The 16,894-nt window shown below is 46.9% G+C and overlaps 1 protein-coding gene across 1 annotated transcript in view; it reads left to right on the top strand.

The window, feature by feature from the left end:
• The window catches only part of LOC135505671 (fibronectin type III domain-containing protein 4-like), a 69,471-nt gene extending 53,376 nt beyond the window's left edge, over window positions 1-16,095 (top strand). Inside the window, exons 4-5 of the mRNA XM_064924716.1 lie at window positions 5,687-5,776; window positions 15,950-16,095. Of these exons, the coding sequence (XP_064780788.1) occupies window positions 5,687-5,776; window positions 15,950-16,095 (236 nt within the window). The remainder of the gene's footprint in view (window positions 1-5,686; window positions 5,777-15,949) is intronic.
• Window positions 16,096-16,894: the final 799 nt, after the last annotated feature.

The following is a 16,894-nucleotide window of genomic DNA, read 5'->3' as shown; positions in this document are numbered from 1 at the left end:
GCGCAATCTCCCTGTGCATACCGGGGGGCTAGAGAGACCGGGCAGGCACCGTGTTATGCAGTGGTGCGCACGGTGTCCCCAGTGCGGGTGCATAGCCCGGTGCGGTATATTTCAGCTCCGCGTACCGGCCGGGCTAGATTGAGCGTCGAGCCAAATGCTATGAAGCCGGCTCTACGCATCCGGTCTCCAGTGCGTCTCCTTGGGCCGGCTTACATGGCACCAGCCTTGCGCTCGGTGTCTCCGGTTCGCCTACATAGCCCAGTGCGGGCTATTTTTCTTCACAGCACTGGCAGGGCAACCGAGAGTATTCAACCAGGTAAGGTTGGGCAGGCTCGGTGCTCAAGAGCTCCAGTGCACCTGCACGGTCCGGTTTATCCAGTACCACCTCCACACCCCAGCCCTCCAGTAGCAGCTCCCCGCACTAGGCTTCCTGTGCGTGTCCTCGGCCAAATACCACCAGTGCCAGCACCACGCATCAGGCCTTCAGTGCGCCTCGCCTGTTCAGCGCAGCCAGCGCTTTCTACCTCTCCTGCGCTGTCGGAGTCTCCCGCCTGTTCAGCAGTTCTAGAGCCTTCCTCCTCTACAGCGCTGCCGGAGCCTCCTGCCTGTATAGAGCAGCCTGAGCTGCCAGTCTACATGGAGCAGCCAGAGCTGTCAGTCTGCATAGAGCAGCCAGAGCTGCCAGTCTGCATGGAGTTGCCAGTCTGCATGGAGTTGCCAGTCTGCATGGAGTTGCCAGTCTGCATGGAGCTGCCAATCTGCAAGGAGCTGCCAGCCACATGGAGCAGCCAGAGCTGTCAGTTTGCATAGAGCAGCCTGAGCTGCTAGTCTGCATGGAGCAGCCAGAGCTGCCAGTCTGCAAAGAGCTGCCAGTCTCCATGAAGCCGCCAGAGCTGTCAATCTGTATGGAGCAGCCAGAGCCGCCAGTCAGCATGGAGCAGCCAGAGCCGTCAGTCAGCATGAAGCAGCCAGATCTGCCAGTCAGCCAGACTCTTCCAGATCCGCCAGTCAGCCAGACTCTTCCAGATCTGCCAGTCAACCAGACTCTGCCAGTCAGCCAGACTCTGCCAGTCAACCAGACTCTTCCAGATCTGCCAGTCAGCCAGACTCTTCCAGATCTGCCAGTCAACCAGACTCTTCCAGATCTGCCAGTCAACAAGACTCTTCCAGATCTGCCAGTCAGCCAGACTCTTCCAGATCTGCCAGTCAACCAGACTCTTCCAGATCTGCCAGTCAACCAGACTCTTCCAGATCTGCCAGTCAGCCAGACTATTCCAGATCTGCCAGTCAACCAGACTCTTCCAGATCTGCCAGTCAACCAGACTCTTCCAGATCTGCTAGTCAGCCAGGATCCGCCAGTCAGCCAAGATCCGCCAGTCAGCCAGGATCCGCCAGTCGGCCAGGATCTGCCAGTCAGCCAGGATCCGCCAGTAAACCAGGATCTGCCAGATCTGCTAGTCAGCCAGGATCCGCCAGTCAGCCAGGATCCGCCAGTCAGCCAGGATCCGCCAGTCAGCCAGGATCTGCCGGATTCAACTGCCTGGCTGGGCTTCATCTCAGTACTGGGCTTTTTCTCAGTACTGGGCTGCCTCTCAGTGCTGGGCTGCCTCTCAGTGCTGAGCTGCCCCTCAGTCCCGAGCTGCCCATCAGTCCCGAGCTGCCCCTCAGTCCCGAGCTGCCCCTCAGTCCCGAGTTGCCCCTCAGTCCCGAGCTGCCCCTCAGTCCCGAGCTGCTTCAGTCCCGAGCTGCCCCTCAGTCACGAGCTGCTCCTCTGTTATGTAGGGTTCTGGATGAGGACTATTCGGCCATGGTCGGCGGTTAGGGTGGATAATCCATGGACGCGAAGGGGAGGAACAATGACATTTATGAAGTGGGGTCCACGTCCGGAGCCGGAACCGCCACCATGGACAGACGCCCACCCGGACCCTCCCTATGGTTTTGAGGTGCGTTCGGGAGTCCGCACCTTAGGGGGGGGGGGGGGTTCTGTCACGCCTTCGTCTTAGTATTTTGTGTTTTAGTTTATTAGTTAGTCAGACCAGGGTGTGACATGGGTTTATTATGTATTGTTTGTTTCATATTGGGGTTTGTAGTAGTTGGGATTGTAGCTGATTAGGGGTGTGTGTGTTTAATAGGTTTGGCTGCCTGAGGCGGTTCTCAATCAGAGTCAGGTGATTCTCGTTGTCTCTGATTGGGAACCGTATTTAGGTAGCCTGGTTTTCGCTTTGTATTTCGTGGGTGATTGTTCCTGTCTCTGTGTTAGTTTCACCAGTCAGGCTGTAATAGGTTTCACGTTCTGTTTGTTGTTTTTGTATTTATTAGTTATTTGTGTATAGTTCGTTCGTTTGTCTTCCTAATAAACATGAGTAACTTACACGCTGCATTTCGGTCCGACTCTCCTTCGACAAAAAAAGAACGCCGTTACAACAGCATTAAGGAGAAGTGTATCTATATTTCTATGTCTAACAATTGTATTTTCATCGACATTTATAATGATCATTTCTGTAAAATTATGTGGCTCTGCAATATCACCGGATGTTTTTGGAACTAGTGAACATAACGCGCCAATGTATAGTGAGATTTTTTTTATATAAATATGCAATTTATCGAACAAAACATATATGTATTGTGTAACATGAAGTCCTATGAGTGTCATCTGATGAAGATCATCAAAGGTTAGTGAATCATTTTATCTCTATTTGTGCTTTTTGTGACTCCTCTCTTTGGCTGGAAAAATGGCTGATTTTTTCAGTGACTTGGCGGTGGCCTAACTTTCATTAAGCTCAAGTTTCATTTGGAAAAGCTGCCTTTGAAACAACATCAAAGGTCAACTGTAAGTCCTGAAATGCCTTCTCAATATTAGATGCTTTGGAATAAATAATTGTGTAATCAGCATACAGATGGAGATTTGCAGAGTCAACAGTCTTCCCTATATCATTTATATACAGTGTAAAAAAGGATCAGACCTAAAATTGAGCCCTGGGGAACTCCTTTTGTAAGCCTTCGAAACTCCAATTTCGACGGAGGACACCGGGCGGACACCTGGCAAATGTAGTCTCTTATGGTCAATCTTCCAATGATATGCCTCCAAATACGTCACAATGCTGCAGACACCTTGGGGAAACGATAGATAGGGCAGGCTCATTCCTGTCGCATTCACAGCCATATAAGGAGACAATGAAAAACAGAGCCTCAAAAATCCTGCTCATTTCCTGGTTGCAGTTTCATCTTGGTTTTGCCTGTAGCTTCTGTTCTGGGGCACTCACAGACAATATCTTTGCAGTTCTGGAAACGTCAGAGTGTTTTCTTTCCAAAGCTATCAATTATATGCATAGTCGAGCATCTTTTTGTGACAAAATATTGCGCTTAAAAAGGGCACGTCTTTTTATCCAAAAATGAAATACTGCCCCTAGAGTTCCAAGAGGTTAAGAACAAATTCTTATTTACAATGACAGCCTAGGAACAGTGGGTTAACTGTCTGTTCAGGGGCAGGACAACAGATTTGTACCTTGTCAGCTCGGGGGTTTGAACTTGCAACCTTCCAATTACTAGTCCAACGCTCTAACCACTAGACTACCCTGCCGCCCCATGTGGATAGGAGGGTGCTCCCTCTGCTTTTTCCTGAAGTCCTCAAATCCCCGAGCTGACAAGGTACAAATCATCTCCTTTGTTTTGTTGACGTTGAGTGAGAGGTTGTTTTCCTGACACCACACTCCGAGTGCCCTCCCCTTCTGCCTGTAGGCTGTCTCGTCGTTGTTGGTATTCAAGCCCCTTACTGTTGTGTCATCTGCAAACTTGACGATTGAGCTGGAGGCGTGCATGGCCACGCAGTCATTGGTGAACAGGGAGTACAGGAGGGGGCTGAGCACGCACCCTTGTGTTGCCCCAGTGTTGAGGATCAGCAAAGTGGAGATGCTGTTTCCTACCTTCACCTACCTTCCTCTTGTCCAGATGGGATAGGGCAGCATGCAGTGTGATGGCGATTACATCGTCTGTGGACCTATTGGAGCCGTATGCAAATTGAATTGGTTCTAGGGTGACCACATGTGGAGAAGATATGATCCTTGACTAGTCTTTCAAAGCACTTCATGATGACAGAAGTGAGTGCTATGGAGTGATAGTAATTTAGTTCAGTTACCTTTGCCTTCTGTGGTACCGGAACAATGGTGGCCAACATGAAGCATGTGGGGACAGCAGACTGGGATAGGGAGAGATTGAATATGCCCGTAAACACACCAGCTAGCTGCGCATGCTCTGAGGATGCAGCATAGAATGCCGTCTGGGCTGGCAGCCTTGCAAGGGTTAACACGTTTAAATGTCTTATTCACATCGGCCACGGAGTAGGAGAGGGAGGGCCAGTAATGTTTGGTAGCGGGCCATGTCGGTGGCACTGTATTATCCTCAAAGCGGGTAAAGACTGTGTTTAGTTTGTCTGGAAGCAAGACGTCGGTGTGCGTGACGTGGCTGGTTTTCTTTTTGTAGTTCGTAGACCCTGTAGACCCTGCCACAAACGTCTCAAATCTGAGCCGTTGAATTGTGACTCCGCTTTGTCCCTATACTGACGTTTCTCTTGTTTGATTGCCTTGCAATAACTACACTTTTTGTACTCTCAGTCGTCAATTCATGTGGTGGTTTGCACTTTCAGTTTTGTGCGAATGCCGCCATCTACCCACGGTCTCTGGTTCGGGTTTCAATAGTCAGTGTGTACAACATCTCCAGTGCGGGGGAAGGCCTTGTATGCATCACAGAAGTTAGTGTATTGCCAGCACGAGGACCACAATCAATATGCTGATAGAATTTAGGTAGCCTTGTTCTCAAATGTACTCTGTTAAAATCCTCAGCTACAATAAATGCAGGCTCAGGATATGTGGTTTCCAGTTTGTATAGAGTCCATTGAAGTTCCTTGAGGTCCATCGTGATATCGGCTTGAGGGGGGATATTCACGGCTGTGACAATAACTGATGAGAATTCTCTTGGGAGATAATATGGTCGGCATTTGATTGTAAGGAATTCTATGTTTAGGTGAACAAAAGGACTTCAGTTCCTGTATGTTGTTACGAGTACACAATGAGTCATTAATCATGAAACATACACCCCCACCCTTCTTCTTCCCGGAGAGATGTTTATGTTTCTCGGCGCGACGCATAAAGAATCGCAGTAGCTGTACTGACTCCGACAACATATCCCGAGAGAGCCATGTTTCTGTGAAACAGACTGTTACAATCTCTGATGTCTCTCTGGAAGGCAACCCTTGCTATAACCCTTGCTATAACCCTCGTCTACCTTGTTGTCAAGAGACTGGGCGTTGGCGAGTAGTATACTCGAAAGTGGTAGGTAGTGTGTACGCCTCCGAAATCTGACCAGGAGGTCATCTACCATTTCTGCCACGACGATGTTTTGGGTCAGCCTCTGGAATCAGATCAAATGTCCTGGGTGGTGGTGAGAACAAAGGATCCGCTTCAGAGAACGTATTTCCTGGTCGAAATGTTGGTAAGGTGACTGACTGACTGAGCCAGTCTGTGTTGGTACTGACTGGTACTGACTGTTGTCAGTTTGCTCTCTTGTGTATTATATTCTTTGGCCTATGGTCTCTCTTGTGTATTATAGTCTTTGGCCTATGGTCTCTCTTGTGTATTATAGTTTTGGTACTGACTGATACTAACCAGATCTGTTGTCTCTTTTCCCACAGATGACCCTGCTGTGGAGGGAGTGGACAAGTCCCGACAGCTACAAACTGGGGAGATGATCATCATCGTGGTAGTGCTTCTCATGTGGGCAGGTAAGGACTGGCTTTACAGGTATGGCCTGGCTTTACAGGTACGGCCTGGCTTTACAGGTACATACTGGCTTCACAGGTACGGACTGGTTTTAGAGGTACAGACTGGTATTTACAGGTACCGACTGGCTTTACAGGTGCAGATTGGCTTTACAGGTACGGCCTGGCTTTACAGGTACGGCCTGGCTTTATAGGTACATACTGGCTTTACAGGTATGGCCTGGCTTTACAGGTACATACTGGCTTCACAGGTACGGACTGGTTTTAGAGGTACAGACTGGTATTTACAGGTACCGACTGGCTTTACAGGTGCAGATTGGCTTTACAGGTGCAGATTGGCTTTATAGGTACGGACTGGCTTTATAGGTACGGACTAGCTTTACAGGTACAGATTTGCTTTATAGGTACGGACTAGCTTTACAGGTACGGCCTGGCTTTACCTTTACATACTGGCTTTACAGGTACGGCATGGCTTTACAGGTACGGGCTGGCTTTACAGGTACGGCCTGGCTTTACCTTTACATACTGGCTTTACAGGTACGGCCTGGCTTTACAGGTACGGACTGGCTTTACAGGTACGGACTGGCTTTACAGGTACGGCCTGGCTTTACAGGTACGGACTAGCTTTACAGGTACGGCCTGGCTTTACCTTTACATACTGGCTTTACAGGTACGGCCTGGCTTTACAGGTACGGACTGGCTTTACAGGTACGGACTAGCTTTACAGGTACGGCCTGGCTTTACCTTTACATACTGGCTTTACAGGTACGGCCTGGCTTTACAGGTACGGACTAGCTTTACAGGTACGGCCTGGCTTTACCTTTACATACTGGCTTTACAGGTACGGCATGGCTTTACAGGTACGGACTGGCTTTACAGGTACGGCCTGGCTTTACAGGTACGGTATGGCTTTACAGGTACGGACTAGCTTTACAGGTACGGCCTGGCTTTACAGGTACGGACTAGCTTTACAGGTACGGCCTAGCTTTACAGGTACGGCCTGGCTTTACAGGTACGGACTAGCTTTACAGGTACGGCATGGCTTTACAGGTACGGCCTGGCTTTACAGGTACGGACTAGCTTTACAGGTACGGACTAGCTTTACAGGTACGGCCTGGCTTTACCTTTACATACTAGCTTTACAGGTACGGCCTGGCTTTACAGGTACGGACTGGCTTTACAGGTACGGCCTGGCTTTACCTTTACATACTGGCTTTACAGGTACGGCCTGGCTTTACAGGTACGGACTGGCTTTACAGGTACGGACTGGCTTTACAGGTACGGCCTGGCTTTACAGGTACGGACTAGCTTTACAGGTACGGCCTGGCTTTACCTTTACATACTGGCTTTACAGGTACGGCCTGGCTTTACAGGTACGGACTGGCTTTACAGGTACGGACTAGCTTTACAGGTACGGCCTGGCTTTACCTTTACATACTGGCTTTACAGGTACGGCCTGGCTTTACAGGTACGGACTAGCTTTACAGGTACGGCCTGGCTTTACCTTTACATACTGGCTTTACAGGTACGGCCTGGCTTTACAGGTACGGACTGGCTTTACAGGTACGGCCTGGCTTTACCTTTACATACTGGCTTTACAGGTACGGCCTGGCTTTACAGGTACGGACTGGCTTTACAGGTACGGACTGGCTTTACAGGTACGGCCTGGCTTTACCTTTACATACTGGCTTTACAGGTACGGCCTGGCTTTACAGGTACGGACTAGCTTTACAGGTACGGCCTGGCTTTACCTTTACATACTGGCTTTACAGGTACGGCCTGGCTTTACAGGTACGGACTGGCTTTACAGGTACGGCCTGGCTTTACAGGTACGGTATGGCTTTACAGGTACGGACTGGCTTTACAGGTACGGCCTGGCTTTACAGGTACGGACTAGCTTTACAGGTACGGCCTGGCTTTACAGGTACGGACTAGCCTTACAGGTACGGCCTGGCTTTACCTTTACATACTAGCTTTACAGGTACGGCCTGGCTTTACAGGTACGGCCTGGCTTTACAGGTACGGCCTGGCTTTACAGGTACGGTATGGCTTTACAGGTACGGACTAGCTTTACAGGTACGGCCTGGCTTTACAGGTACGGTCTAGCTTTACAGGTACGGCCTAGCTTTACAGGTACGGCCTGGCTTTACAGGTACGGACTAGCTTTACAGGTACGGCCTGGCTTTACAGGTACGGCCTGGCTTTACAGGTACGGACTAGCTTTACAGGTACGGCCTGGCTTTACCTTTACATACTAGCTTTACAGGTACGGACTAGCTTTACAGGTACGGCCTGGCTTTACAGGTACGGTCTAGCTTTACAGGTACGGTATAGCTTTACAGGTACGGCCTGGCTTTACAGGTACAGACTAGCTTTACAGGTACGGCCTGGCTTTACAGGTACGGACTAGCTTTACAGGTACGGCCTGGCTTTACCTTTACATACTAGCTTTACAGGTACGGACTAGCTTTACAGGTACGGCCTGGCTTTACAGGTACGGTCTAGCTTTACAGGTACGGTATAGCTTTACAGGTACGGACTGGCTTTACAGGTACAGACTAGCTTTACAGGTACGGCCTGGCTTTACAGGTACGGCCTGGCTTTACAGGTACGGACTAGCTTTACAGGTACGGCCTGGCTTTACAGGTATGGCCTGGCTTTACAGGTACGGCCTAGCTTTACAGGTACGGCCTGGCTTTACCTTTACATACTAGCTTTACAGGTACGGACTAGCTTTACAGTGGGTGCTATTTGAAGGGAATAGTGTGCTATTTGAAGGGAATAGTGTGCTATTTGAAGGAAATAGTGTGCTATTTGAAGGGAATAGGGTGCTATTTGAAGGGAATAGGGTGCTATTTGAAGGGAATAGGGTGCTATTTGAAGGAAATAGGGTGATAGGGTGCTATTTGAAGGGAATAGGGTGATAGGGTACTATTTGAAGGGAATACTGTGCTATTTGAAGGGAATAGGGTGGTAGTGTGCTATTTGAAGGGAATAGGGTGGTAGTGTGCTATTTGAAGGGAATAGTGTGCTATTTGAAGGGAATAGTGTGCTATTTGAAGGGGATAGGGTGCTATTTGAAGGGAATAGTGTGCTATTTGAAGGGAATAGTGTGCTATTTGAAGGGAATAGGGTGATAGTGTGTTATTTAAAGGTAATAGTGTGCTATTTGAAGGGAATAGGGTGATAGGGTGCTATGTGAAGGGAATAGTGTGCTATTTGAAGGGAATAGGGTGCTATTTGAAGGGAATAGGGTGCTATTTGAAGGGAATAGGGTGCTATTTGAAGGGAATAGGGTGATAGGGTACTCTTTGAAGGGAATAGGGTGATAGCGTGCTATTTGAAGGGAATAGGGTGATAGTGTGCTATTTGAAGGGACTAGGGTGCTATTTGAAGGGACTAGGGTGCTATTTGAATGAATAGTGTGCTCTTTGAAGGGAATAGTGTGCTATTTGAAGGCATTCGTGTGCTATTTGAAGGGAATAGTGTGCTATTTGAAGGTAATCGTGTGCTATTTGAAGGGAATAGTGTGCTATTTGAAGGGAATAGGGTGCTATTTGAAGGGAATAGTGTGCTATTTGAAGGGAATAGGGTGCTATTTGAAGGGAATAGTGTGCTATTTGAAGGGAATCGTGTGCTATTTGAAGGGAAAAGTGTGCTATTTGGGAGGCAGTAACTGTCAGTTCCATCACCAACTCTACACCTCTTAGTGTATGGGGTAATGGGACGAAGGCCATATACATTCTTATTAAATACCTTATGAATGTGTTATGAATGCTTTATAAACCAGCAATATCATCGCCATCGGCTTTTCTCTGGCGAATGAAATGAACAGCTACGCTTTACCCTCATAAAGAATTCAACACACAGAAGATTGAATTGCCCATTTCTCCTGATGGGTAGATAAATGGTTTGCTGACTTCACGTCCATCTCAGGATCGTCTGCTTCCTAGATATAAAGGCACCTCACAGTTGACTCCCGAATACAGACCATCGGGAGGGGGTCCTCGGAGGCTGTGAATTAAAGAAGAAGAAAATACCTGCATGAAATTGCAATGAGAACACATTTGGTATTGCTTTATAATAGAGGCAATTTGTCAAACACTGTTGTGTGTCTGAACGACAACGTATCCTAGCCTTTCCATGCTGGTTTCCAGCAGTGTTACTATAGTACCACTGTATAGGAAGGTAGATGCTACTCAGTGCTACTGATGGTCTTGGCGGTGAGATCTTGTGTCCCTTCCATTAACATATTAGAAACACTATTATATACCCTAATATATACACAGCATTATAAACCCTATTATATATACACTATTATATATACATTATTACATAAGCTATTATATATTTATACTATTACATATACTATTATATGTACACTATAACATACCCTATTATATATATACTATTATATACCCTATTATATATGTACTACTATATATCCTATTGTATATACACTACTATATACCCTATTACATATACTACTATGTACCCTATTATATATACTACTATATACCCTATTATATATACACTACTATATACCCTATTATATATACACTACTATATACCCTATTATATATACACTACTATTTGCCAGCCTGCTATCGTAAATCTTAGCATCACCTCTGCATTTGCGGGATGCAAGGGGGATATGGTCACTAGTGTAACCAGGAGGTAAGGACTCATTTAACACAGTAAATTCATCAGGCTTAAGCCATGTTTCAGGCAGGCCAATCACATCAAGATTATGACTGTATTTTTTGTGAAGATATAAAGCATTTTTTGTGAAGAATAACAACAACTGGGACACAATCATGTGATTAGTTCATTGACTATAACTGCCTTGGAAGTGAGGGATCTAACATTAAGTAGCCCTATTTTGAGATGTGAGGTATCACGATCTCTTTCAATAATGGCAGGAATGGAGGAGGTCTTTATCCTAGTGAGATTGCTAAGGCGAACACAGCCATGTTTAGTTTTGCCCAACCCAGGTCAAGGCACAGACACGGTCTCAATGGGGATAGCTGAGCTGACGACACTGACTGTGCTGGTGGCAGACTCCACTAAGCTGGCAGGCTGGCTAACAGCCTGCTGCCTGGCCTGCACCCTATCTCATTGTGGAGCCTAGAGGAGTTAGAACCCTGTCTATGTTGGTATATAAGATGAGAGCACCCCTCCAGCTAGGATGGAGTCCGTCACTCTTCACCAGGCCAGGCTTGGTCCTGTTTGGTCCTGTTTGTGGGTGAGTCCCAGAAAGAGGGCCAATTATCTACAAATTCGATATTTTGGGAGGGGCAGAAAACAGTTTTCAACCAGCGATTGAGTTGTGAGACTCTGCTGTAGAGCTCATCACTCCCCTAACTGGGAGGGGGATCTTCGCTGGCCATGGCAGAACACTGACATTCCTGTCTTACAGGAAATCACACACAGAATGAGCAGTATGGCTGGTGGCATTGTCATGCTGGAGGGTCATGTCAGGATGAGCCTACAGGAAGGATACCTCATGAGTGAGGAGGATGTCTTCCCTGTAACGCACAGCATTGAGATTGCCTGCTATGACAACAAGCTCAGTCCGATGATGCTGTGACACACCGCCCCAGACCATGATGGACCCTCCACCTCCAAATTGATCCCGCTCCAGAGTACAGGCCTCGGTGTAACACTCATTCCTTCGAAGATAAGCACGAATCTGACCATCACCCCTGGTGAGACAAAACCGCGGCTCATCAGTGAAGAGCACTTTTTGCCAGTCCTGTCTGGTCCAGCGACGGTGGGTTTGTGCCCATAGGCAACGTTGTTGCCGGTGATGTCTGGTGAGGACCTGCCTTACAACAGGCCAACAAGCCCTCAGTCCAGCCTCTCTCAGCCTATTGTGGACCGTCTGAGCACTGATGGAGGAATTGTGCGTTCCTGGTGTAACTCGGGCAGTTGTTGTTACCATCCTGTACCTGTCCCATAGGTGTGATGATCAGCTGTCCGTCCTGTCGTCCTGTCTCCCTGTATCGCTGTCTTAGGCGTCTCACAGTATGGACATTGCAATTTATTACCCTGGCACAGCTGCAGTCCTCATGCCTCCTTGCAGCATGCCGAAGGAGAGACCCTGGGCATCTTTCTTTTGTGCTTTTCAGAGTCAGTAGAAAGGCCTCTTTAGTGTCCTAAGTTTTCATAACTGTGACCTTAATTGCCTACCGTCTGTAAACTGTTAGTGTCTTAACGACCGTTCCACAGGTGCATGTTCATTAATGGTTTATGGTTCATTGAACAAGCATGGGAAACCGTGTTGAAACCCTTTACAATGAAGATCTGTGAAGTTATTTGGATTTGCATCATCTTTGAATGACAGGGTCCTGAAAAAGGGATGTTTCTTTTTTTTCTGAGTGTAATATAAATACTATTATATACACTCTTGTATACACCATTATATATACTATTACATACACTAGTATATATACTATTATATACACTAGTATATATACTATTATATACACTAGTATATATACTATTATATATACTATTATATATACTATTATATACACTATTATATATACTATTATGTACACTAGTATATATACTATTATATACACTAGTATATATAATATTATATACACTAGTATATATATTATTAAATACACTATTATATATACTATTATATGCTCTAGTATATACACTAATATATAGATTAACATATACAAGAATATATACACTATTATATACACTAATATATATACATTTGTATACACTATTATATACACAATATACTATTGTATATTCTATTATATACACTATTACATACACTATTAAATACCCTAGTATATACCCTATATATATATATATATATATATATATATATACATACACAAATGTCAATACACTCTTATATATACTGCCAGACGGTGTCTGAGGAAGGCACTAAAAATTATCAAAGACTCCAGCCACCCAAGTTGTAGACTGATATCTCTGCTACCGTACAGCAAGCTGTACCCAAGTGCCAAGTCCCTACCTCCATAAGACTGCTAAATAGTTACATAGTTAATTAATGGCTACCCGGAGAATCTGCATTGACCCCCAACTCTTTTGACACATCACATACGCTGCTGCTACTGTTTACAATCTATCCTGTTGACAAGTCACTTTATCCCTACCTACATGTACATATCTACCTCAATTGCATTACCCTTGCACATCAATACGGTACTGGTACTATGTGAACATAGCCTAGTTATTACCTCAGTACTGGTACCATGTGTACATAGCCTAGTTATTACCTCAGTACTGGTACCATGTGTACATAGCCTAGTTATTACCTCAGTACTGGTACCATGTGTAAATAGCCTAGTTATTACCTCAGTACTGGTACCATGTGTACATAGCCTAGTTATTACCTCAGTACTGGTACCATGTGTACATAGCCTAGTTATTACCTCATACTGGTACCATGTCTACATAGCCTAGTTATTACCTCAGTACTGGTACCATGTGTACATAGCCTAGTTATTACCTCAGTACTGGTACCATGTGTACATAGCCTAGTTGTTACCTCAGTACTGGTACCATGTGTACATAGCCTAGTTATTATCTCAGTACTGGTACCATGTGTACATAGCCTAGTTATTACCTCAGTACTGGTACCATGTGTACCATGTGTACATGTGTTAATGTTTTTCTATATTTTACCATTGTTGGTATTGGCCCGTAAGTTAAGCATTTCACTGTTAGTCTACTCCTTTTGTTTTACGAAACATGTGAGAAATACAATTTGATTTGATTTAGATTTCCCAGATTTGAAATGGAATTTTGGGAACGTTTTTTCCAGAATTTTGCAACTCCACGACCACCTCTCAGGCGGTTAGTCGACGGATGGTTCGGATTAAACAGTGTTACAATATACTAATCTTCCCTGCAGGGGGTGAAAGGGGAGCCTAGTGGTTAGAGCAGGTAGCCTAGTGGTTAGAGCAGGTAGCCTAGTGGTTGGAGCAGGTAGTCTAGTGGTTAGAGCAGGTAGCCTAGCGGTTAGAGGCAGGTAGCCTAGCGGTTAGAGGCAGGTAGCCTAGTGGTTAGAGCAGGTAGCCTACTGGTTCGAGCAGGTAGACTAGTGGTTAGAGCAGGTAGCCTAGTGGTTAGAGCAGGTAGCCTAGTGGTTGGAGCAGGTAGTCTAGTGGTTAGAGCAGGTAGCCTAGTGGTTAGAGCAGGTAGCCTAGTGGTTAGAGCAGGTAGCCAAGTGGTTAGAGCAGGTAGCCTAGTGGTTAGAGCAGGTAGCCTAGTGGTTGGAGCAGGTAGTCTAGTGGTTAGAGCAGGTAGCCTAGTGGTTAGAGCAGGTAGCCTAGTGGTTAGAGCAGGTAGCCAAGTGGTTAGAGCAGGTAGCCTAGTGGTTAGAGCAGGTAGCCTAGTGGTTAGAGCAGGTAGCCTACTGGTTCGAGCAGGTAGACTAGTGGTTAGAGCAGGTAGCCTAGTGGTTAGAGCAGGTAGCCAAGTGGTTAGAGCAGGTAGCCAAGTGGTTAGAGCAGGTAGCCAAGTGGTTAGAGCAGGTAGCCTAGTGGTTAGAGCAGGTAGCCTAGTGGTTGGAGCAGGTAGTCTAGTGGTTAGAGCAGGTAGCCTAGCGGTTAGAGGCAGGTAGCCTAGCGGTTAGAGGCAGGTAGCCTAGCGGTTAGAGGCAGGTAGCCTAGTGGTTAGAGCAGGTAGCCTAGTGGTTAGAGCAGGTAGCCAAGTGGTTAGAGGCAGGTAGCCTACTGGTTCGAGCAGGTAGCCTAGTGGTTAGAGCAGGTAGCCTAGTGGTTAGAGCAGGTAGCCAAGTGGTTAGAGCAGGTAGCCAAGTGGTTAGAGCAGGTAGCCAAGTGGTTAGAGCAGGTGGCCTAGTGGTTAGAGCAGGTAGCCTAGTGGTTAGAGCAGGTAGCCAAGTGGTTAGAGCAGGGAGCCTCGTGGTTAGAGCAGGTAGCCTAGTGGTTAGAGCAGGTAGCCTAGTGGTTAGAGCAGGTAGCCAAGTGGTTAGAGCAGGTAGCCTAGTGGTTAGAGCAGGTAGCCTAGTGGTTAGAGCAGGTAGCCAAGTGGTTAGAGCAGGTAGCCAAGTGGTTAGAGCAGGTAGCCAAGTGGTTAGAGCAGGTAGCCTAGTGGTTAGAGCAGGTAGCCTAGTGATTAGAGCAGGTAGCCTAGTGGTTCGAGCAGGTAGCCTAGTGGTTAGAGCAGGTAGCCTAGTGGTTAGAGCAGGTAGCCTAGTGGTTCGAGCAGGCAGCCTAGTGGGTGGAGCAGGTAGTCTAGTGGTTAGAGCTGGTAGCCTAGCGGTTAGAGGCAGGTAGTCTATCGGTTAGAGGCAGGTAGCCTAGTGGTTAGAGCAGGTATCCTAGTGGTTAGAGCAGGGAGCCTCGTGGTTAGAGCAGGTAGCCAAGTGGTTAGAGCAGGTAGCCTAGTGGTTAGAGCAGGTAGCCTAGTGGTTAGAGCAGGTAGCCTAGTGGTTAGAGCAGGTAGCCTAGTGGTTCGAGCAGGTAGCCTAGTGGTTTGAGCAGGTAGCCTAGTGGTTAGAGCAGCTAGCCTAGTGGTTAGAGCAGGTAGCCTAGTGGTTCGAGCAGGCAGCCTAGTGGGTGGAGCAGGTAGTCTAGTGGTTAGAGCTGGTAGCCTAGCGGTTAGAGGCAGGTAGCCTATCGGTTAGAGGCAGGTAGCCTAGTGGTTAGAGCAGGTATCCTAGTGGTTAGAGCAGGTAGCCTAGTGGTTAGAGACAGGTAGCCTAGTGGTTCGAGCAGGTAGCCTAGTGGTTAGAGCCAGGTAGCCTAGTGGTTAGAGCAGGTAGCTTAGTGGTTAGAGCAGGTAGCCTAGTAGTTAGAACAGGTAGCCTAGTGGCTAGAGCATTGGGCCAGGAACAGAAAGGTTGCAAGTTCGAATCCCAGAGCTGACAAGGTACAGATCTGTCGTTTTGCCCCTGAACAAGGCACTGTTCTGGTTGGCCGTCATTGAAAATAAGAATTTGTTCTGAAGTGACTTGCCGTGTTAAATAAAGGTATAATTAATAAAAGATGAAGACTCTGCCTGTGATCACTACCAAACACTCCCTGGGAATGAGCCAGCTACCTTTTCAACATGCCGCTACAACCCCAGGTTACAGTAACAGGAAGTGATGACAAGCCTGTGAGTGACAATGACAGTATGCTAATCCCCATCTCTCTTGTCTACCCCCCCCCCCCACAGCTGTAATCGCCTTGTTCTGTCGGCAGTATGACATCATCAAGGACAATGACTCCAGCTCCGGTAAAGACAAGGTTAAACCGTCGTCAATGGCGAGCACTCCAGAACACTGCTCTGGAGGACTGCTACGGAGCAAGGTACATAGATGAATGACTGGAGAGAGAGAGAGAGAGATGCTGGCTAGCGGAGTAGAATACTTGGAAAAGAAAAGTAGAGCCTCACACTCTAGGAGCTCAGATGGAATTATTTAAAGTAGTGCATAGTGCGCTACTTTTCATTCCCTGTATAGTGCACTACTTTTCAGTCTCTGTATAGTGCACTACTTTTCATTCCCTGTATAGTGCACTACTTTTCAGTCTCTGTATAGTGCACTACTTTTCATTCCCTGTAGAGTGCACTACTTTTCAGTCTCTGTATAGTGCACTACTATTCATTCCCTGTATAGTGCACTACTTTTCATTCTCTGTATAGTGCACTACTTTTCATTCCCTGTATAGTGCACTACTTTTCATTCCCTGTATCGTGAACTACTTTTCATTCTCTGTATAGCGCACTACAGTGCCTAGGGGATACGTGGGGAATAGGGTGCTTTTTGGGGAGCATGCTTAGTCTCTGTACTGAAGCCACCAGCCAATCGATCAGAAGGGTCATCTGCATCAGAAACTACACCACCCCAGGGTAGATCTGCTTCAGAAACTACACCACCCCAAGGTAGATCTGCATCAGATAGTACACCACCCCAGGGTAGATCTGCATCAGACAGTACACCACCCCAGGGTAGATCTGCATCAGAAACTACACCACCCCAGGATAGATCTGCATCAGAAACTACACCACCCCAGGGTAGATCTGCATCAGAAACTACACAACCCCAGGGTAGATCTGCATCAGAAACTACACCACCCCAGGGTAGATCTGTATCAGAAACTACACCACCCATAGGGTAGA

The sequence above is a fragment of the Oncorhynchus masou genome, chromosome 19 (assembly GCF_036934945.1).
Source record: "Oncorhynchus masou masou isolate Uvic2021 chromosome 19, UVic_Omas_1.1, whole genome shotgun sequence".
NCBI lineage: Eukaryota > Metazoa > Chordata > Actinopteri > Salmoniformes > Salmonidae > Oncorhynchus > Oncorhynchus masou.
The sequence above is the reverse complement of the archived record's forward strand: the minus strand, read 5'-3'. Positions and strand labels throughout refer to the sequence as shown.